General features: G+C 42.2%; 1 protein-coding gene across 6 annotated transcripts in view; it reads right to left on the bottom strand.

The window, feature by feature from the left end:
• Socs16D (Suppressor of Cytokine Signaling at 16D) overlaps positions 1–24172 on the bottom strand; it is a 116221-nt gene that overhangs the window by 39058 nt on the left and 52991 nt on the right. Inside the window, exon 1 of one of the 6 annotated variants that reach the window (XM_069305856.1) lies at positions 14729–14799. The exons of 1 other annotated variant lie outside the window; for it this stretch is intronic. Coding sequence is in view for 1 of the 5 variants with exons in the window: in XM_069305853.1 (XP_069161954.1) it covers positions 14413–14455 (43 nt within the window). In the remaining 4 variants the exon portion in view is untranslated. 4 more of the 6 variants (XM_045762825.2, XM_045762826.2, XM_069305855.1 and 1 more) reach the window with 4 other exon arrangements.

Genomic DNA, 24172 nt, shown 5'->3' with positions numbered 1-24172 from the left:
ACACTGCCTACGTGAGACCCGTCTTAGAGTATGCCGCGCCATCATGGAGCCCCCACCTGAAGAAACACAAAGAAACTGGAGAAGGTTCAGAGGTTTGCGACGAGGCTTGTCCCAGAGCTACGAGGGATGGGATATGAAGAGCGGCTGAAGGAACTGAACCTTACGACACTAGAGAAAAGAAGGGAGAGAGGAGATATGATAGGGACATATAAAATACTCAGGGGAATTGACAAAGTGGAAATAGATCAAATGTTCACACGTAATAATAACAGAACGAGGGGACATGGGTGGAAACTGGAAACTCAGATGAGTCACAGAGATGTTAGGAAGTTTTCTTTTAGCGTGAGAGTAGTAGAAAAATGGAATGCACTTGGGGAACAGGTTGTGGAAGCAAATACTATTCATACTTTTAAAACTAGGTATGATAGGGAAATGGGACAGGAGTCATTGCTGTAAACAACCGATAGCTAGAAAGGCGGGATCCAAGAGTCAATGCTCGATCCTGCAAGCACATATAGGTGAGTACATATAGGTGAGTACACACACACACACACACACACACACACACACACACACACACACACACACACACACACACACACACACACACACACACACACACACACACACACACAGCTTGGAGGAACCAGCAGTGACGCAGGGCCAATAGTAGTAGTAGTAGTAGCAGACCCTCCACATCTGGTCATTGTTGTTGTTGTTAAAGATTCGCTACTTGGAACAAAATGTTCCAAGTAGCACGGGCTATGGTGAGCCCGTAGTTTTATCTGGTCATTGCCAGCAGTGACTAGGGACGAGTAGTAGCAGACCCCGCACACCTGGGTCAGTTTCCCCATCTTTTACCGTTTTCGTTGATTCCCGAGAGACTATCACAGGTCCACAACGCCAAGACAGAGTCACTAGTTACCTTATCAAACAGTAGGATACCGTAGGCTGACCCCTGACAACTGTAGCTGGTTGTCTCATTTAAAACCATCTCTCAGCACCCTTGAATGTATTCTCTAATGATATGCTTTCCAATTAGGGAAAGCAGGATCAGCTGTACAGGACTAGTGTGTACATTGTTCAAATGTCAGTAAACATATTTTGGCGCCAATTATGGTCTTGCGAGTTTTGTAAACCAGTTTACACCTTTCAGTGCACGTGTAGAGTAGCCGAGGGTAGCGGGATTTAATCACCATGCTTATACACCTCGCGAACAACGCCGTGTTTACACACAACTGCGCTATAAATCACTGGAGAGAAGCAGAGCGAGTCTTTCAAGTGGGGGAGGTGTGAGAGCCAACACTTGACCGGAAACCTGGCTTATTTTTGGCGGGGCGGTACCAGGCACCTCGGGGGCGGTACCAGGCACCTCGGGGGCGGTACCAGGCACCTAGGGCCGGCACCAGGCACCTCGGGGGCGGTACCAGGCACCTCGGGGCGGCACCAGGCACCTCGGGGCGGCACCAGGCACCTCGGGGGCGGCACCAGGCACCTCGGGGCGGCACCAGGCACCTCGGGGGCGGCACCAGGCACCTCGGGGGCGGCACCAGGCACCTCGAGGGCGGCACCAGGCACCTCGGGGCGGCACCAGGCACCTCGGGGGCGGTACCAGGCACCTCGAGGGCGGCACCAGGCACCTCGGGGCCGGCACCAGGCACCTCGGGGGCGGTACCAGGCACCTGGGGCCGGCACCAGGCACCTCGAGGGCGGCACCAGGCACCTCGGGGCGGCACCAGGCACCTCGGGGCGGCACCAGGCACCTCGAGGGCGGCACCAGGCACCTCGAGGGCGGCACCAGGCACCTCGAGGGCGGCACCAGGCACCTCGAGGGCGGCACCAGGCACCTCGAGGGCGGCACCAGGCACCTCGAGGGCGGCACCAAGATGCTGTGTACTTGAGGAGGCACACACTGGTTCTTCCCGATTCTACAACCCTGCCCTCACATTTAATACATTTACACTAACGACCTAATCTAAACAAACTGTATTACTTGATTTAAATACAACAAAAACTTTCTATAAAAACATTCCCTGAGTAATGAACGTGGGCGTCCGATACATGGTAGGCGTGTTGCCTAGAGCTGAGCCTATCAGGAAAACCACAACCATTTCAAATTTGACGCATCAGATCGTAGGGAAGAGGCTAGGCTCTGCTCTCAACCCACTCCCCAGCTCCCGTGGGGTAAGAGCCTGCGACCCACCCAGATTCACTAAGTGAAGAAAATACAAATAATCTCTAACAGATTAGCCAATAATATTGGCTAACCTAACCAATGCCTAAATATGCAGTATGCTAATATAGCAATATTAATTAATAATTTGAGAAAATTCCTGTTTTAAAGAATGCATGTTAACATTTGTGAATGCGTCTTTGGGGTCGACCGCTGGATGGAATGGACACAGACTCAGGACGGGTTGAATTTGGGACATGGCCTTCCAGTATCTTCCACGTAATTTAGTACAAGTATTTTCTTATAAATTAACGAAATAAAATAGTAATGCATTAAAATAACATATGATCCCCCCCCCTTGAATAATATTTAACTGTATTTAAGAAAATATAAATTTTTAATACACTACATCAAAGTGAATTGCTGCGCCCCAGCGATCAACTGCACCTTGGAGAGGCGTAGCTTGAGGAAGTACTGTTTTGGCGGCCGGATCCTGGGGCCAGATTCACGAAAGCACTTACGCAAGCACTTACGAACGTGTACATCTTTCCTCAATCTTTGACGGCTTTGGTTACATTTATTAAACAGTTTACAAGCATGAAAACTTCCCAATCAACTGTTGTTATTGTTATAAACAGCCTCCTGGTGCTTCGGAGCTCATTAACTGTTTAATAATTGGAAACAAAGCCGCCAAAGATTGAGAAAAGATGTATAGGTTCGTAAGTGTTTGCGTAAGTGCTTTCGTGAATCTGGTCCCTGGATTTTTTTTTTTTATCCTGGATTAACAAGCAGTTGGCCAATGTTTTGATGGTGGAAGACAGCGTGAGTGACAAGTGGGCGAACCACCAACGTATGCAACATAAAAAGATTAATTAAAAAATATATATATTTTGGCTAACGCCCTAACCCTTAAAATCACGGCTGTATTCATCGATACCTGCTTAATGGGGTTCTGGGAGTTGTTCTTTCTTCAAGCCCGGCCCGAGGCCAGGCTTGACTTGTGAGACTGGTCCAACAGGCTGTTGCTTGGAGCGGTCAGCAGGATGAGGCGTCAACCACTTCAAACATCTTTATGTGACTGACAGTTACCTGATAAGACACTTTGAACACCAGATGATAATATTCTGTGCTGTGAATAGTGGATAACAACATTCACCAAAGGCACGGCCAAAACATTGAAGAGCAGGGAAATTAAAAGATCGTTAAATACAAGACCAAGAATCACCATTCATTTATATATTATAACACGGAGGGGTTACCGGCGGTGCCCGGGTGCCCTCCCGATCCCCCCTAACCACCACCACTTAACTCCTCGTCCCTTTCATAAAATATACTATTATGAAGCAATGAAACTATTAAACTTATGTTTAAGAAAGTTTCTGATAAAAAGTCTTCGGGGCATCTCAACCAATATTTCACACTTGACCAAAATTGAATCGGTGAAGGGGGGGGGGGGGTGAATAATCAACTATTTCTTAAGTCAATTAACTCTGACCATCCTACGATCGTCCCATACCCCAGACCATTTGCCCTTCAAATTTGGGTAAGGCAGGCGTATGGCCTCCAACTTCGAACAGACACACATTCTATCGTATAGTACAGATTGCCTAGTCTATCTCCAATTATCTATGATTATATGCCATTCCATTAAACTACATTACCATATTATATATTATATATATATGCCTGTTGTCTATGCATCCCTCCAATTCTGCCAGCAGGCTAAATAAACCCCGAGACAGAAGGTGTGAGCTTGACATTCGCTGGCAGTACTAATTAACCTCAGAACCAATCACCTGCAGCCACTCACAACACGCCACCCCCCAATATAACCCGTGACGTCACTTCCGACACTCCCCCCCCCCCCCATCCCGGCCACATTCTCAATATTGTATTACCATTTTTTTAAACACGTAAATACAGAAGCAGCAGACTTCTCACTTATTAGCAGGCATGATGCGTTCTCTTCCCACTGTTCATCTGAACACGATGGTGAGGGCCATGATCTACCGGGCTTCCTCGTGTCTAGTACACAAAGGTGTACCATTTATGTCTAGTACACCCACTAAACCTTTAAGTGATCAAAGATGAATCGTCATCGAAATCTCACTAGTAAACCCCCCTTCCCCCACTCGAACCTTGGAGACAATTAGCAATGCCCTCTTGGAGCTCTGGTGTTACCCTTAATATATAACTATACCTCAACAACCCCAGATTGTCAAATCCTAAATCTCCTGTTAACTTCACATCACCAACAACAAGAAGCGTAAACACTAGTCACCCAATTAAAACGAATTAAATTTAGGCCTATGGTCAGGCACCGGTACTCGAGGTAATGTTACTTGGCGCCCTTGACCAGTTGTGCCTCATCACTTTGAGGTAGATGCCTTGGCCAGTCTGTTGGTGTGTTGGTGGCATGGCTGTAATGAGTACACAATTCAAATAAGCTTACCTACATAATACATTACTGTATAGCAATATTTATGTTCTGATTCGGAGAAAAATTTAAAAAATGGTTTATTTTTAAATTTACAATTTACGAAATTACCTAAATGTAGTTACAGCAGGAGAGTTACGCTCATGGTGTCCCATCTTCCCAGTATTCTTTCTCATATAACGCTTTGAAACTATTGACGGGTTTGGTCTCCACTATCTTCTCTTGTTCCGTCTATTATTCTGTTTGCAAAAGAAAACTTACTAATATTTTTTGGCACCTTTGATTCCTTAACTCGAATCTATGACGTCTTGAGGTTGCCGGTCTCAGGAAATCCTCTGTCAATTTGGCCAATTCCCATTATTAATTTGTAAGTGGTGACAATATCGCCTCTTTTTCTTCTATCTTTGACATATCTAACACCTCTAGCCTCACTTCATAACTTGTTTTACAGGTCTGGAAACCATTTTGTAGCATGCTTTTGCACTTTTTCTAGTTTACTGGTACTCCCCTAGTTGTACCAGTAAAGAGCCAAAGCGCAACCCCACAAGCACAACTAGGTAGTGCTTGTTGTGCCTAGTTGTGCTTGCGGGAGTTAAGCTTTGGCTCTTTGGTCCTGCCTCTCAACTGGTGTACAGATTCTTGAGCCTACTGGGCTTTATCATATCTACATTTGAAACTGTGTATGGAGTCTGCCTCCACCACATCACTGCTTAATGGATTCCATTTGTTAACTACTCTGACACTGAAAAAAATAATTCTAATGTCTATCTGTAACTGTGTGTACACCATGAACATGCATGGTTTGCATGCACGTACATATGTGCATATGTGTGTGTATGCAGCATGTGTGCACAAAACAAAAGCAATTAATTTACATAGTGCTATTGGTTAATTATTGTAGAGTACAATTTTTTGTCAACTATGACCAGCTGCCTTAGTACAGCCATCTAATGACCTGCTGACATTACCGGTGCCAGTGATGAAGGCTTTTCTTTTAACTGAGCAAATTAATTGTTCATTGGGATATGTAATAATATTTCAATAGAATATTTAATAACTCTTATGTCTCACAGATAGACAACAGATTAGAGAGAGAGAATAGAGAGAGAAGAGAGAAGATAAAAAACAGCACTGTGTATGGAAAACAATGTTTCACTGTGTTTCTGTACTTCACTTGAAGCCACAACACAACTTGATTCCAAACAACGAAGATCAGGTTTCCAGTGAACACGGAATAATTTTCCATATTGCATTAGCGTACAAAACCCAAACACGAGCACACTAAACAGCTGCACCAGTAAATTATGAAGAGTTTACTAAGCACACTTACATATGGCTACCACAAACAAAAAAATAGGAATTCAAACTTGCTATAGAAAATGTCTTAATATCTTAAGAAAACATTTTTCTATGCGAGATTGAGAAGACTATTCACCCCAGTACCAAGAAAAACTTTAATATGCACTCCACCCAGTTCATAATACATGTCAAATGTTCTTTCTTGATACATATAGTAGTGGGAAACACTACACACAAAAATACAGATTTATTTTACTGTATCAACACTCCACCCAAGCTGTCCTTCTGACCTTTACCATCGACATTTGAACCTGTCAACAAAAGCAAAGCAGAGGCATGTCATCGGCTGCCCCTGAAAGTCACAAAAAACCTTCATCGAATTGTTGAACATAGAGGCATGACATAGAGGCCCACACATTTTAGGCCAAATAATTAATATACTATACAGTTATCAAATCACAACCATATGTACCATTAAGTGTTAAAGAGAAACTTCGACCAGTACCATGATACCATAACCATTATTTAAAGTACAGTTCTGTACTGGGAACTAGCAATCCTCTTGAGCCCTTTCTGTAATACAGTAAATTACCAGACTCGCAAACACACTAACGGTACAGTATATAACATTAAATATACTCTATATACCCTACTATCAAGTGGAAAAAATAATAAATGCATTCATACATCCACTACCATACTTTTGTATTACTATAGCTGGTTCTTAAAGGTCTGTAACAATAATTACAAAAAAATTACATTCATTGCACAAGTACTAAATTACAGCTTTCAACAGATTATGTAATACCTCGCATGCCTATATACTGTACCTGAAATGCATAATCAGTTAAATCTCCTTTTTCAGGTACCTTTTCCATGAGGAACTAGGGGGCCCTCTTAACAGCTTATATGCCTTTTCCAATTTCAAAAATAATCTCATCCTTAAATGGCTTCTTTCTCCGGGTTTCCTCCTCGGCCACTAAACATCGTCTCTAATAACTCCAACCATTTTTAGACATCTTATATAATACAAACTATTCACCAATATTTATGAGTGCTTCCTTTCCTACCTTCCACCTTGTTTAGTCCTTGCTGTCTCTGCTAACTTTTCATTCTTTAGTTTGCCTACTTCTCCTCTCCTCTACTCTGTGTGTTCTACTTATCCCTGGCTTGGTGCCTTCTTTTGATAATTACTTGTGTATTCTACTAATTGTAATCTACTTCAAATGCCCTTTTTGTTGTTTATTAATTTTATTCAACCAAATTTCTCCATTGACATCTATCATCTTAAGTATTTCACATTCAGAAAGTCTAGCACTGTAATGTGATCACAACTTGAGAGGCAGCCGATTTTGAAGGTGGTCTGGTCAAACACAGAGTTCCAGTGCCAACAAACGGCATGTTCCCACCGGTGAATGGATCCCAGAATTCAGAAGGTCACACGATGGAGGCAACAGGAATGACTTCCAGGGTCTAAAAACAAGGAAGTCCCATCCTCAAACTGCAAATTGGTGTCAGGTACAGAGTCATATGGTGAAGTCACAACATCCTAGATGAAAACACATACTGTACCTGGCAATAAACCCCACAAGAACAAGACTTCAGCCATATGACCTGTCATACAAGATAGGCAGGCTGGGCAAAGGTGAAGTGGCTTGGTAAAGCAAACACAAACCCAAGGTCAAACACTCGGTAAGGATGAATAAGCAGCTACAGATCACAAAATTAGCATGGAAAACCCAAGCAGACCCCCCTGCTAAAGAGCAAGGCCCCCTGACATAGGAATAGGACCAATATGAGATGGGCCAAAATGGAATGCTAGGGCTGCATTTTATTAATGGCTTCCAATAATATGCAACAAATATTCTATCCTAATATTTTAAGAAAAATAAAAAATATGAATAGTCCAGTTTTACTGCAAGATTAATCTTACAGATGAATATTGTTTTATTTAAATTCTAATCATTATATGTAACTCCACTACTATTGTTTAACAATCAAAACTGTGCACGAGGCATTTAGTCAAGAAATGTGTAGTAATTATCATAACTGGATGAGGTTCTGGCCATTCGTCTACTCCCCAAGCCCAACCCGGCCAATTTCTTACTATTGGAGTGTTACTTCAATATGTGATTTATACCTATGTGAAGTAAATAGGGTACAAATATGTAACAAGAATGTTAAGTATTGACTATTTTTTTAGTTAGTAAATGAAAGTCTATACTGTTCTGTATTACTAAATACAAAGTACATTTACACCTAAAGAAACCAACCCCTTTGCATCCAACCTACATCATTTTGTGCCCATGAAGTCATGACACACTTGGCAATACTGTACTGATAATTACTTGAAAGATCAGGGACTATATATATAAATTTTGTTTCTTTTTGCACATGACACATGGTTGTTCTGTACAGCAAAATTCAACTGGTTCAATAACGCATCCTTCCACAAATTATAGCACATATTCCGACTGTGGAGCATGTGCATAAAATGCACAATGTTGCATAGTAAAATCCACATTTTATACACTAATTTTGTAGAGGCTCTGAGAAAAAAAGCAACCTAGTCTAACCTCTCCTAGGTTGAGCACAGTACCTGTATTGTACTGCGCATATAATATATGTACTGAACTACTTTAAGGGCTTGACAGTTGAGTGGACAGCACTCGGGATTTGTAGTCCTGAGGTTCCGGGTTCGATCCCCAGTGGAGGTGGAAATGGAGGCATAGTTTTTTCACCCCGATGTGCCTGTTGACCTAGCAGTAAATAGGTACTTGGGAGTTAGACAGCTGCTTCCCGGGAGGTGTGTAACAAAAAGGAGGCCCGGTTGAGGACCGGGCCACAGGGACACTAAGCCCCGAAATCATTCCAAGATTACCTCAAGATAAGGCATAAGATTATGAATACTAGGCCTAGGGGTTGCTTACATATTGCTAGGGAGAGGTTATTTTAAGTTGCTTTTTAATGCCATATTGATTTTTCGGATCAATTGGTACCTCCACTGTCTGGAAAGTGAAAATCTGGATAATCAAATAATTGCAAGACAATTTTTCTGCTATTTATTTAATAATTATTTTAACAACATGCTAAAAACACCTATTTCGGTATTTAAATAGAAATGTACCAACCTATATGTAGGAAACCATTGATATTTTTGTATTATTTGGTAAAACTAAGTGTTCTCTGTTGCCAAATTGTGTCGAGGCTTCACAACTACAGTACTGAGTGCTGACCCCCATTATCGAGACACGTTTCTGTTAATTAGGGCCGTGGAAAATAAAAAATATTTATGTTTGGATAATCTGAGAATCTGGGATGAACTGGCATAAGCTACAAGAACATCTGGCAAACTACAACCAAGGTAGTTATTCACTGACCCCTGGCAAGTTGAGTATCCTCTGCTTGAAGGCATCCTCCTCCTCCTCCTTAGAAAAAAAGGAGACAAAAAAAAGATCAAGCACTCCCCTCCCCCCTTTCTAGCCCCCTAGCATCTGATAAGGGCATGAATAGCCACAAAGAGACTTCCCAGAAATGGGCAGGGCTTGAAAGACCAGAGAGCAGAAACCAATGCCACACTTGTTTGCATAAGGAAATGGATCACCAAAAAACTTGGCCTCAAGCAGGAGTTCAAAAGAGGCAACCAGAGCGCCTTTATCCAAAGAGGAAGTGGGAGTCACCCATTTCAATAGTTGAGCGGACACCCAGGCCTTGTGCAACACCTGGTGCACCTCTTTGTCAAGTACAACAATAGGCGAGGAAAACAACAGCAAAACATCCAAATGGACTTCTAAAACTAACCAAACACCATACACCTCTGGAGGCATGATGTACAGTGAAAAGGTCTACATCAAAATCTTGCGAGATCTGGGAAAACAACTTGGGAAAAACACAGCAGCTACTTCTGATACAAACAAAAGCAGGCAACTAAATTAATCCAATCTGTCTGGCGAGTACAAGCTTTGAAATCTGCTACAGAGGTGCTGCAGCAAAGGAGGAACCAAGATACGGAGCTGCCAGGAAGCCATTTATTGTGGGAGAACAAGGCATTGAGAAATTGATTAAGAAAATCCAGGTCTTCCTCTGCCAACACAATATGTTTTTATTTCCCATTGGTGGAGACAGGAAGCTGGTTGGCCTTATTAAGATCCTCCTAAGCCAGGGGTGGGGGACATTTTTGGAAGCATGTGATTAAATTGGTAATAATTTTCATAAAAGTTCTCAACTGCCAATGGAAAAAAAATGCTCAAAGGCATTCTTAAATGTTCGGCGACCAATAACTATGTATGACAACAAACTTGTTATGTGTATTACGTTCAGCACATATGCCGAATGTAATGCCTTAGGCCAACAAATGACCATCAACAGAACACAACCCACAACAGTTGCCTAACTCTCACATACCTATCTATACTTGCTAGGTGAACAGTGATATCAGGTGTAAGGAAATGTGCCAAAACATCTCTTCCTGCCAGAGGAATCAAACTCAGGAAAATTGGGTTGTGTTTGCACCGAGCTGACCACTGTGCTAAATTGCACTTTATGTAAGAGAGAAGACCACAGTCTTTCTCAAGCACCAGTGGTTGACATCAGCTGCCATGTTCCCACAGAAACAAGGCATTGCATGGTAATGGTAAAATCAGGAGGAAGCAAACACCAGATATTGCAGCCAGAAAGCAAACATCGAGACTAATAAGCCCAAAGACATACGGAATCCGAACCCAAGGGGTAACCAAATCTTACTCAGACAGGGAGGGAGGACACAAAAATCCCTCCCCCTGCAAAAGGAGATCCTCCTCGGAGGGAATCAGGAACCATGTAGAGTCAAATGAGATGCACAGGGCCCAAATTAGACTATTCCAAGCCTCAGAAGTTGTACTTGAGAGCCCTGGGGCAGAGCCAGCATCCATGCCCATGGCCCAGGATAGTGAAGCAGAGTCCAAGAGGGAAGCTTCAAAGGAAGTGGGGGGGGGGGGGGGGCTGCAAGGAATTTAATTTTTTTTAATTATCAGGGGAAAGGGGGCAAGGAAAGCTCAGGAGAAGGGTGAATCATGCCCGAAAGGGAAGAAAGAGGGGGGAGGGCGGATGGAGCTTAGGTGGAGTTCACTAATACCTCCAATTCTAGGTCACTAATTAGTTAGCCAAACACTCGACAGGGCAGCCCCAGAGCAGCCAACCAGGCACATAACCTAGACCACTCCAAACAAGCAAAAGGAACTCGCAAAGCAGTTGCTTCCTGATACACCCTAACCTCGCCAGGAGGGTCAGAAGGAAAAGTCACATGGGGGAGAGCAAACCCCACAGGACTCAGGGTTGAAGGTCCCACTGACCCAACAGGCAGCATGGCAGTGGTAAAATGAGCAATTGTCACTGTGTGGCACGGATGACGACCAACTGTCAAACTTACAAATGGGGGGGGGGGGAAGAGCCTTGATAAAAGCTAAATGCGTATTAATACACACTGGCTTCCTGCCCCGACACTGTAAATTATTATTTACACAAGGCCAAATGCAGATTATTGTATTTTCATGTACTGTACTGTACTTTATGTGGTTCCCATAAGCCTTTCTTTTATTTCTCAAACTTTAAGGATTAGATTATTCATTATTACCCTGTATTGCATCACTGCACCTCCCAAGCATTCTGCACTACATTATGTATTGTATTGTATACACTACAATATTGTATTGCATTGCAGTTGTTGCTTTAAAGAGGCAGAAATATTAGAAATAATGCTCAAAAGATATTTTATTGTGGATGAGGGAGGAGTGGACTGTTTGAAGTTTCAGGAAGGCAATCTTATTTTCCAATATAGTACCATTAACTCCCATTTGCATAATCTTTTTTTTTTTAAAGATTGTAGTTCTCGGAAAGAAGTCTTCATCAGTGCAGAATAGAAGCAATGAAGAGTAGAGGTGCCATGGGCACAATCAGAGAACACTGTCTGAACATCATGAGGTCCATAGCTGTTCAACACACTTCCAACAAACATTAGAAATATTGTTGGAATAAAGGTCGATGTATTCAAGAGGCACTTAGATAAGTTCTTGCAAGAAGTGCCAAACCAACCTGGTTGTAGTGGATATGTGGGCCTGAGGGCCGCTCCAAGCGAGGTCCTTTTGGGGAGTAGAAGAACTCCCAGAACCCTCTCCAGGTATCCAGGAGGGAACAAGCAGCCACAGATTATGAAATATGTATACTGTACAACACAACTGAGTGCTCTGCTAAGGGACACTAACACCACAGGAAACAAGGCCATCATGACAAGAAAGTCATGATAGCCCTATTTAATGTGCATGAGCACACATTCTATAGGTCGTATTTTTTTTAACTCTTGCAATGCAGATATTGAAACTGTCCCCTCAGCTGTGCAAAAATAACAAAAATAAATTATAAATTTATTTTATTATTGGTAATAATTTGTTCTTATAGAAAGATATATTTGCTTGAAAAATATAGGAAAAGCCCCCTTCCCCCTCCCCCTAAAAAATCTATATGGTTTTGTCAACTGTAGAAGGAAGCCATGAGGCAAGGTCATTTTGTCAATTATTGCAATACACGAGTGCTGACACAGTGGTACAAGAGGAGAGTACTCAAATGTTTAACTTGGATGGTTTTTGTTTGTTGCTTCACTTATTAGTTAACACAATGTAGTATTTGTGTTGATAACTAATTTTGTACATATACAGTAATTGACAAAAGCAGTGACTGAGCACAATACTGTACTATAAGCTTACACTGAAATATGCACATCTACAGTATTGCATATAAATCTACTCCTGGCAGAGCTCAAAGGTAGTGTCTTGCAACATATTGTTTGGCTGCAATTCTGTCTGGGAATGTCATCCAGGCCTGGATTTAAACACTGGCAGGAAAGACCAATTTGTGATTAGGCGATAACCACAAGGCCTTAAAATATGACAACCTCGCCCCGATTACAATATGATAGTGTAATTTGTTCCCAAGTTTTTGTTAACTCTAGTACATCCATGACTGAGGTGACTGGCTAGCTTGTGCAATGCACTGCCATCTGGTGGTGAGGGAGTGTAACTAACTGGCGGCTCGAACTGGCTAATGAGCATGGACATAATTAACATGGTTGCCATTGTTTCTTCCTGCAGAATGTGTTGCCATTTTACTCTTGGCTTGGGTTGATTTAGTATCCCCAGACTCCCCCTTTTTTTATATCCATGGTGGATATAAACAAGAGCTGCCTCGTATGGGCCAATAGACCTTCTGCAGTTACCTTCATTCTTATGTTCTTTGTCAATAATGAATTGACAAGATAATGCTTCAGGTAGGCCTAGAGGGCATGACAAGCTTCTAGCTAACCAGGTGACTAGCTCAGGAAACCACTATGAGAGGGAGCTCTGCTAGAAAAAAATGTCAACAAGTGAACATATAATCTGGACCATTATATTGATGCAGAATGATTGAAGTACATGGCTGATAGCTCGGTGTACAACCCAAGCTTTATATTCAAAATTTATTGAATAAACATTCTTAAAACATTTGTTTTAATTTATTTTTATAGTGATACAGATCAATCACTTACACACACACACTGATAAACAAATATTTATGACTAAAGTGCTACATAATATAGAAATGTTAATAAGCATTTCTAAATAGAGTTCCTCATACCCAACATACTTTAGGTTATTTTTTCTATATGCAAAACCATTAATTTCAAAATCTGACAAAAATCAGTGTTCTAAGCCCATAAGTAGTTTTTGTAAACAAAACCATAAGAATACACTCCATGTCCCACTTCCCAAACACCCATTATATGAAAAAAAGAAGAAGCCTTGTTACCTATATTTATTTTCAAAACATCCTAAAACCATGACTTCCAAAAAAATGCAGGTAATGTGTCAGCCAAGACTTGAACTAGCAACAACCCAAGAAAATACATGCAGTGATGAAGTTTTGAGCAGAAAGTAAAGTTGTAAACAATGATTCGCAATAACATGGCTGAAGATATGATGACCAAACCACATGTCAGAAAGTGATGTTTATAAAAAAAAAAAAGAGAGAATTTTCATGGCCTCGGGCCGTGAATTTTCATGGCCTCAGGCAGGCTACCTCATACTTGTGAGGTATGCTGGTGCCACTGTGACAGTTCATAACCAGGGAGGAATATTTGCACCACAGTGATACTGTATAACTAAAAGATGTATTGGTATCACTGTCACAGTGTATAACCTGGTAATTATACAGGCACCATTGTCACATTACATGACCTAGGTGTACTGGTGACAGTGTCTCATTAGATGACCTAGGTGTCACTGACAAGTGCCAGTGTCTCATTAGAGACTGGCACTTGCCACTGGCAATATTTCCTAGGTGCTACTGTCTCACTGCATGACCTTGCAGGTACACTAGTACCACAGTCATACTGTATGGACAGAAAGGTGTACTGGTGCCACTGTCACACAACATGACCTAGAAGATACACTGACACATTGCATAACCTGCAAGGTACGTTGACACACTGCAATACCTGGAAGGTACACTTGACACACTGCATGACCTGGAAAGTACATTGACACACTGCATCACCTGGAAGGTGTACTGGCACGACTGTCAACACTGCCCTGCCCTGCCCTCCCACCACACGTCCACCGCCTCACACTGCTCCACACCACACTCACCTGCTGCTCCACCACCTCCACACGCACATAATGAATCACCTCACATTTCCCAGTCCCGTGAGGCGTCACACACGGCGGCAAAAGCACATACTTACCACACTTTCACAAATATAAGATACTACACTAAAAATCCAAAACAACAAAGCAGTATTTGGTAGAAACTACATGAAGGAGATTCCTGCGAGCTCTTCTTCCATTGGTGGATCTCTCCCCCCTCGACGTCTCCTCCACCAATCAGGGCTCGCCTAGACGTTACTGTATCTACCAGATGCTGCGGAGGAAACAACGACCATGGAGACTGCGCTGCTCGGCAAACATTGCTCACTATAATTTACAACCATGCTAATCAAACGGACACACTACAGTTAAAATCAAATTAATATAACCTTCGCGTGATATCTATGTGAAAATCTGATACTTTTTTACGTTTTTTTTTAATTTTTAAATATAAGGAGATATCAGCAAGAATTGTACTTTGCTTGAGGTATTGAAGTAAAGAATTGAGGTACTTTGAGCTCTGTAATTACTTCATACACTCAGTAATATTGTAAGATATTCTTGTGCTGTACACAGATTTTGCTAGTAGAGGCTAATAGATCAGCCTTACATTACATTTCATTTCATGGTCAGCCGTACAACAATGTATCCTCACAATCCCAATGTACCTTCTTGTATATATATAAATAAATAATAAATAAATGTTCTCTCCTGATTCCATGTATGACTGGCCGTCCCGTGAGATGGGGATGTTAGATGAGCTTGTAGCTGTTTTTTTTTAATCTACACTGTGTGGTCTTTCATACATAATAGGGCAGCAGCACATTGATGTGTATACGTAAGCTTGTTAATAATACAACAAAAATCATAATTGGTGGTACATTTATAATTGGGAAAATTTACATAAAAAGTACAGTTCATTATTTTATATAAGAGTATCAATAGCCGAATAGTAAGTAGAAAAACCCAAAATGCAAAAATAGATACTTGAAATGTTGTAATATCCATTATAAACAACAAGAACATTAATGTACATCGCAAGAGTTTCACTCATTTGTATGGATACCAAGTTCAAGTTCAAGTATGTTTATTGAGATAAGCAATAAATACATCTCAAAGGGATAGAGTAGCTTAGGCTATTTCTACCCACCTGATATGGATACCATTTCACACGTAGGTGAGATATGTTGCGTAGGTTAATTTGGATTGTATATCCGCAGGCAGCTAGGATTTTATTATTACTTCATCAGCATATACGATATTAGCAGAAGTGAGTTACAATTAATGCAATATAAATGATGGGGGTGGATATTCAGAAATGGCACTTTGTCTATAGTTAGGCCATATATTTTTACCATTTTCTATGAATGCTATTATAGAAAACGATTCTCGCCGAATGATGAACGCTACTATTTATTTATTTATTTACATTAATTAATTTGAGGGCCCCTAACACACTAATGACCTCTACGGAGACAGAACACCGGCGGCTTGGTAAAGGTCCCCAATTGTTACCGAGGAATTTTTCCAACTTGGATTTTGAAATGAAGAAATTATTTGGTATTTACGACTCTGGTAGGTAGGCGGTTCCATGGGTTTATAGGTTTGACCAGGTAAACCCCTAATAATAACCGAAAAAAGTAATCTATCATATGGATTGTCAAGAGATGTAGCAAGTAATCTACAGATTTTAAGTTATATTTAATAGAGAAACGGCACAGAGCACTAATATCAGTAAGACTTTCTAGAGGGTTGTAACAGAACCCATTGGCACCACACTAGAAACAAATATCTATTTGCTATTCCAAGAGTGTGACTTGGCCAAAGTAGAAATGCTTTGCAAATCAAGGTCCCAGAATGTGAAATGACCTTCCCAAACACGTCAAAGACTGGCCCTCTCTGAACCAATTTGGGAGAGAAACTAAGTGTTGTTCTACCTAATCAACTCAATGTAACCAAACCCACCTCCTAAATGTCAACCTATGTTTTGCTGTTATTGAATGTTAATGATTAATGTTTGAACTTGTAAAACAGCTGATATATGTTGTGTAAAATCTTACACAAATTTATTCCTTCTGTTTATTGAGTTAAAATTTCCATCTGCTGTTCTGTTGCAATTTCTGCTGTTACATTCAACATAATATATATTTTTTTAACTTTTCTACTTTAGTTAAATTTTTGCTTTTGCTCTCAATTAGTTTGAAGTCAAAGTTTTTAAGTTTATTTTTCAGCCCTTTAAGCTTTTGGGCAGAAAAGCAACCATAGATGCAGCATAACCAACTAAAGATGTGATCTAAGCAAGGTACATAATTTTAATAAAATTACATTTGCACCACATCCTGTGTGACACCAGGCCACATCCTGAGTGACACCAGGCCACATCCTGAGTGACACCAAACCCCAGCCTTGAGAGAACTCTAAACACAGATGAAAATGTGTTCAACTTATACCTGTTAATCATGACTTGTAATTACAACTTTATCTTGTAAAAACCGCCCCAGTCTCTCTCCTCAAACTCCGTCCATGGAGGATACATGAACACTCTTATATACTTATTAAAAAAAATAATTGAATGACCCCGTCACTGACAGACAAAAATATAATCGATCTGTCATTCCCTGCGCCACGCATTTCTTTCGACGGACTTATAAACACATCTGCCATTGGGTTGAACTAATGGGCGACAGTAGAGAAGGAAGAGTGTGTTAAAAAAATAGTTATACCTTTACCCAGATGCGGATTAAGATAAACACGGACCTTAGGCTCGGATTCTTGGCGTGCCACTTTGAAACTATTTAGTGACTATTTTTAAGCAATTTGTACACTAAAAATAGCATGTCCCTATGTGTATGTTGTACATGGAGACAGTGTCTATGTGTATGTGATTTCTTCATATATTGTACAATGAATATTGCCTTCATGTACAATGAATTCTGCCCGAAATGCTATGCGTTTTAGTGGTTTAGCAAGAATGCAAAAATACCAGTATTATGTAATCTCACAAACCCATTGTACCGTCTTGTTAATAAATAAATAAATAAATAAAAATAAAATAAATTGATTCAATTCAAAGAGTATAAGTAATTTAGTGTAACTGCAGCTGATTCTGAAACCGAATGTAGCTTTGAACAGCATATGTTTAAGCAAATTGTGTCAATCAACCTATCTTCAGTCTTTCCAAATTTACACACATTTCTCTCGAAGCGTGACTATGGCCGGTGGTGTCCATCAACAGTGGATAGTGGGCCAGCCAGGAGGCACATTTACATCAATTCTAGCTAGACTGACGCCCTCACAGGTTGGCTACGTCAAGGAGTGTGAGTCACAGAGCCAAGCAGTGTTCCAGCACATGACTGGAAAAGGAGATATGGCTGTTTGTTCGGAGGAAGACGGAGAGGGCGCGCCCGCCTGGCCAGAGTCCCGGTAGAACACTGCCATATAAGTGACTTGGAGGGGGCCGAGGCCGCGTATTACGTGGCTTTGAAGGAGTGTGAGGCTCTCTTGGCAAGTTTCTTGGAGGGGGACATGGCAGTCTAACAAGTGACCTCATGGTATGTGGACCAGTTCGGCCTGTACAATAATGGACAGACAAAACAAAAAGTTGGATATTGATGGAAAATGTCAAGCAGGCTCTCCAAGTGAAGAGCCGTAGCCTAGCCTTAATGCCCGCTAGATTAGCAGTTTATACGTTTGTTTCAGAATGTATAACAACATTATTTCAGATCAACACCGAATCATGAGCACTTATACAGCGAGTCTTCCCAGACAGTTATCAATAACATACATATATAAACAAAGGAATAACACAAGTTTAAATACAAAATAAATCGGGTTCATTGTTATGAATAAAACTATTTTGATTGCGCTTTCATCTAGTTGCTGTATTTCTCCATCTAAATATTCGTAATTCTTAAATTAATCTTTACAAGCACTAGCTTTTAGTTTAATTCATTTATTATGCACCTCATACCCATCTTTTAGACAGTAGTGGACCCCATACTCATCTTGTGAATGACAGTGGACCCCATACCCATCTTGTGGACATTAGTGGACCCCATACCCACCTTGTGGACAGTTGTGGAAAAAGATTACAGAATCCCATAAGGGTTTCAAATTGAAACCAAAAAATCATTTAGCTAAACAAGTCACAGTCTTGATAAGCTAGTTTCAAAGTGTTTTAATGAATTATTATCTCAACAACGGGTTGGAGAGCGATCTCAAGTACAGGTCCATAAGCTAAGCAACTTCCTATGCGGGTGAGCTAGTTTCATCATTTGATTTGCTCATCATTACGAACAGCCATGATAGAGGTCAGTCTTCCGCTCTCAGGTGCAATTCAATCGAGTCCCTCGAGAGGTTGAATCTGGAAGGCGGATACATATGAGAACTGTGGTGGTTTTATGAGTAAATAATTAAGGTATATGGACAGAGAGGGCGGCGGAGGACCCACCTTGCCACTCGTAAATATTTGATAAAGAAGTACATTCATAGAAACTGGTATTGTTGAGTCGTGTAGATATGAGAAAAGCTTTTGTTTAAACAGCAAGTCCGGTGTTCCATTTATTCAAATGTACAATAAGCCTACTGTTGCTGAATATAAGAGTACACTGTACAAGGCCCAATCGCGGCAGCGCCTATTATACGGTGTTCTGAGGCGGTAATCAATGTTGAGGCTTCTTGTTTAGCATCTAGAGAGAGGGAGAGGGAGAGAGAGAGAGAGGGAGAGGGAGAGAGAGAGAGAGAGAGAGAGAGAGAGAGAGAGAGAGAGAGAGAGAGAGAGAGAGAGAGAGAGAGAGAGAGAGAGAGAGAGAGAGAGGGAGGGAGAGAGGGAGGGAGAGAGAGAGAGAGGGAGGGAGAGAGGGAGAGAGGGAGGGAGAGAGGGAGAGAGGGAGAGGGAGAAAGGGAGAGCGAGGCGAAGGGAAGTCAAGTGAACTTTTCCTCAAGATGAGAGCGTGAACAAAAGTGGATCAAATGGTAAAACAAAGCAAAACAAAGGTGAAAGGGTTAAGTAAGACGCTTGTTTCACCGGACAAAATATAAAATATTACCGGACGAGTAGTAACGTTTAAATTAACGCAAGATCAACGTTTTCAACGTTACCTTGTTTCACCTTGTGTCAGCAATACATCAATGTAGTTTGCCCAGATTTTCCGGCTTGGGAATTCTGTGGACGCAACCGGCTCATCATCTGGCCAGCTGACACATAAACACCCCCTCACCACACACACACACACACACACACACACACACACACACACACACACACACACACACACACACACACACACACACACACACACACACGGGACTAAATACGTGCCTCGTGTCAGCCTATACAGTAATACAACTAGCTGCTGTGTATGCTCCCTCGTGTAGCAGTATCCCCTATGTATAAGTAATGTGTAATGAATGATGTATGTCAAAGTATAGGAGTTCGTGTGTTCGCTTCTTATACGACAAGAAGCCAGCTTTTACACTCAGAAATCACAATAGCGTGATGCATCAAATGAACAAATCCACAAGGGCCGTGACGAGGGTTCGAACCTACGTCCGAGAGGATCCCAGACGCGCCTTAAAACGAGGTTCGAACCTTCGTCACGGCCCTTGTGGATTTGTGCAAGCCAGATGTCTTCTTGCCGTATAAGTAACGTTACAGGTAGACAGGCAAGATGTAACTCACCCTAGAGTGAGTACACACACGCACTCACACGCACACGCGCACACTGTACACACCAGTATGCACTGGTGTAGGTGAGTACACACACGCGCGCACACACACACCATCTGGAACAAGTAAGATACATTGCCAAATATCCAGTTTTTACATTAAATACATGACTCAAGCTCCTTCAACAGGAACAAAAACTATACCCCCGGGGCGTTCATCATGCAAGTGTATGTTGTGGTATAGCCAGCGCTTCCTGAACCACGTAGCTAGTAGGAAGCTGCACTCTTACTCTACTACGCAGAGAGAGAGAGAGAGAGAGAGAGAGAGAGAGAGAGAGAGAGAGAGAGAGAGAGAGAGAGAGAGAGAGAGAGAGAGAGAGAGAGAGAGAGAGAGAGAGAAAGAGAGATTTGCGTGTAATTCAGCACATAATAATGCTGAAACGTAACTATATCTAGGTACCGGATCTCTAGTATCAAACTATTGCTTCAAACAATCCGGTATGATAGAGTACTCAACACTCATAGACCTGAGAGCACTAGGATGAAGTTTGGCCTCAGATCTAACATTTATATCTACTAGGTGGTGGTGTACCCGGCGGTGCCTGGGATAGTCTCTTTCTCCCCCCACCCCCTTCTTCTTGTCCCCTTCTTCCCACTTCTCATCTCTCTCCCCTCTACCCTTTCCCCCTCACCCCATTTCCCTACGCTCTTCCCTCCCACTTCATCTAGTTCCCCATACAGGCCAAGCTTCAAGAGATATACCCGAAGCCAAGTCGTATTCGGGCTGTGCCGACGTCAGTGAGTCTGCTGACATTGTTATATGGTTCATATATATGTTTTGTTAGACACATTTCATTGTGATAAACAATGGATCTGCTAGTTCCTGTTTGCATTCAGATATTTCATCGAATTTATCTGAGAGTCCTCGTCAAATGGCTGTTTTAAAGTTCTACTTGATAGCCCAAGATTACGAACATTGTGTCTGTTCATAATCCGGTGTTGAGACTTCTTTCTGGTACATTTTTCATCTTAATTTCACTTAGAGGTTCCTTCCCTTGTGTATATTTCGTCCAGTTTCCCTTTCACCAGTTCATATTTTCATGAATTGAAGTCTCACGAAGGTTTGACTAAACCTGAACCCTCTCCCCCTTGTTCGTGTACCATCCTTGCTAGACTGTCCTGGTCTGCCCTAGCAAATTTCCTGAGAATTTTGTACGCGATAATCATATTTTCCTTTACTCGGGTTTTCCCCTCAAGCGACGTTAGGTTAAATTCTTGCAGCCTTTCCTCTTAATTCACACTCCTCAGCTCCGGGACTACTCTGGTATCATATCTCTGAATTTTCTCCAACTTCATGTTGTGTTTGACCAGGTATGGACTCCACGCAGGAGCCGTATATTCCAGGATTGGAATATGCGGCGCCATATTCCAATCCTGGAATATGCAAGTAGCGAGAAGTGGACAGGAAGAGGCACTCCTCGTCACTCACTTCAGACAGAAATTACAGCTCTACGCTAGTTAGTTTACACAGGAAGAAGCGCGCTTTACCAATCAATTTAGATAGGAATAAGCACTCTTGGCCTCGACTTGCTGAGTTCCCTCTACGTCTCCACCTGCCAAACTGTCCATTCTCGTCCCTCACAGGTCAAATTGTCCGTTTTTATCTACGGTGTCGACTTCTGAATATCGTGTCAGTTGTGATCATGTCTCATCTGTTGTCTCCTGAAGCGCGAGGCTCAATTCATTTAGTCTATCACAGTAACTCAATCCTCCCAGCTCAGGGAGGACGTTGTTCGCAGTTGTGTCCGGTTTCGTAATGCCCCGCAGCGAGGTGAAGGTTCCATTCGCCCACTGCGTACTCTGGAGACTGTTTAGCCCACTTTGTTGACGCTGTTCCCAATGGATCTTTATTCATATTCGTGAAGGCAGTGTGTAAGTTTGCCTTGTATACGCTGCTGACTTTGTGTGATATGGGTGTTCCTCTGGAGATACGATTAGTGGGATATCTACTCAATTGTGTTGACCGGACCACACACTAGAAGATGAAGGGACGACGACGTTTCGATCCGTTCTGGACCATTCTCAAGTCGATTGTGTGTGTTCCTCCGACTCCTGGAGTCTTCCCATCACACATGTGCGCTCACCGGTAACTTTTGTCGAATTTAGGCTTTGCAGTGGGGAGTCACACTGGGCTTTTGGACATTATATGCATATACACCTGCAGGGAATTCTATTGCGAACACAATGCTAATTAAAACAACTTGAGAAGGTATAGTCAACCTGACAACGACGTTTGAAGTTGACGAACGCTAATCTTCCCTTCCATCACCCTACTTCCCTCTACGTACCCCTACCTCTCCCCTACACTGATGTCAGCACCCCTTCCCCTGTGACATCTCCACGGCCTCCGTGATCCCCAGGTGGGAGGGAGGCGGGGTGAGGGCCGGAGGGAGGTGTTGGCACTGTGCCACGGGACGCTGAAGGTGGCACAGCGGTGGTCAAGCAGCTCCCCCAGGTGAAGCGGGCTCTTGCTTCCGCTAGTTTCTTCCTCTCAGGGTCGATAGCTCTTGCGGCATGTGCTTAAAAATTCATTGTTTATGCAATTTTTGTTGTTGTCGTTACTTTTCTGTCAATATTTTTGTTGTTTTTTTAACTGACGAACACAAATTTAGCGACAAAGGTGAATGGAATTTAGCGACGCCTTTTATTCAGTCTTAACGATCGTTAACGTTTTCACTATCAAAAAGAGTATTAGATTAGGCGAGGTTTGTTCAGGCTTTGTAAGGTTCGATATTCCTATTACAAGTAAACAAAAACGCATCTGGCAGCCGCGCAAGTGGTCGCTAGGTAACGTTACGCTAATTTCCGGTCGAGTGCGGACGTCAGGTGATGTCACAACATTAACTTATTCAGTATCCACATAGAACAAGGCACCGTAGGGAGGCATGCACACAGCGAACGCTCCCTGGCTCTCACACGACCCCAACAACCAGTTCCCTGCTAACAGCCAATGGACGAGTATAGGGTGCACAATAAACTACCCCCTCACAGGACGAGTTTGATTGATGAAGATTAAGACACCCAAAAGATGGCAAAATAAAATAAAAAGATAAAAATCTACCACATACGGGTAGTAAGTGGTAGATTACTTACATTAATAAGTAGATTTTTGTTTTTATTGCGGGAAGTGAAGGTATACTGTGTGATGAGGTCACAGCTAATCGTCAGGCTGCTATCGCGGGGGACGATACTGCTTGACAGTATTTATGAGAGTGTCCAGCTGCTTGACAGTATTTATGAGGGTGTCCAGCTGCTGGACACCTTTTTTGACCAGAAGAGTGGCTGTGTTGATGACTTCATGGCGGTTACTGCAAGATTCAGGGACTCTTAAAGCTCTTCTAAGGTCGCTGGTTGTGCTTCACATTCCTAGGATAGTGAAGTATATAACCGAACTACTATTTCCCTGTGGATTCCTTTCGGGATATTTAACCTGTCTAACTTTGTGGCCTGAAGATACCATATTGCAGAGGGCGAACCTTCTGCTACTCTCTGGTGTAGATGGGCTCTGTTGAGGTGTGCGAGAGTTTTTTTTGGAGTTTTAAGTATTCTAGGATGGGTATAGGGCGAGTGAGAGTGCACAATAAACTACAGCTCACAGGACAAGTATGGAGTGCACAGTAAGCTGGCCGCTGCTGGACGCCACAATGAATCAAGTTCCCTACTGAGGGCCACATCTGGTATTCAATTGCACGCCAATTTGTCGAGACATTAAAAACTTAAGCTTTGAGTTCGACGAATTCATCGTCAGAAGACCATAGGACATAGAAGCTTACCAACATCCTCCTCCACTTGCTTCAACACCTTGAATAGAATAGAAACAAAAATCGTGATTTTGTTGTGGATTGAAATGGAATATTGTCACGCTGGCTTGCCGTCTTGATTATT

The sequence above is a fragment of the Procambarus clarkii genome, chromosome 56, assembly GCF_040958095.1.
Source record: "Procambarus clarkii isolate CNS0578487 chromosome 56, FALCON_Pclarkii_2.0, whole genome shotgun sequence".
In the NCBI taxonomy this organism is placed as follows: Eukaryota; Metazoa; Arthropoda; class Malacostraca; order Decapoda; family Cambaridae; genus Procambarus; species Procambarus clarkii.
Note: the sequence above shows the minus strand (reverse complement) of the source record. Positions and strands in the feature narration are given on the sequence as shown.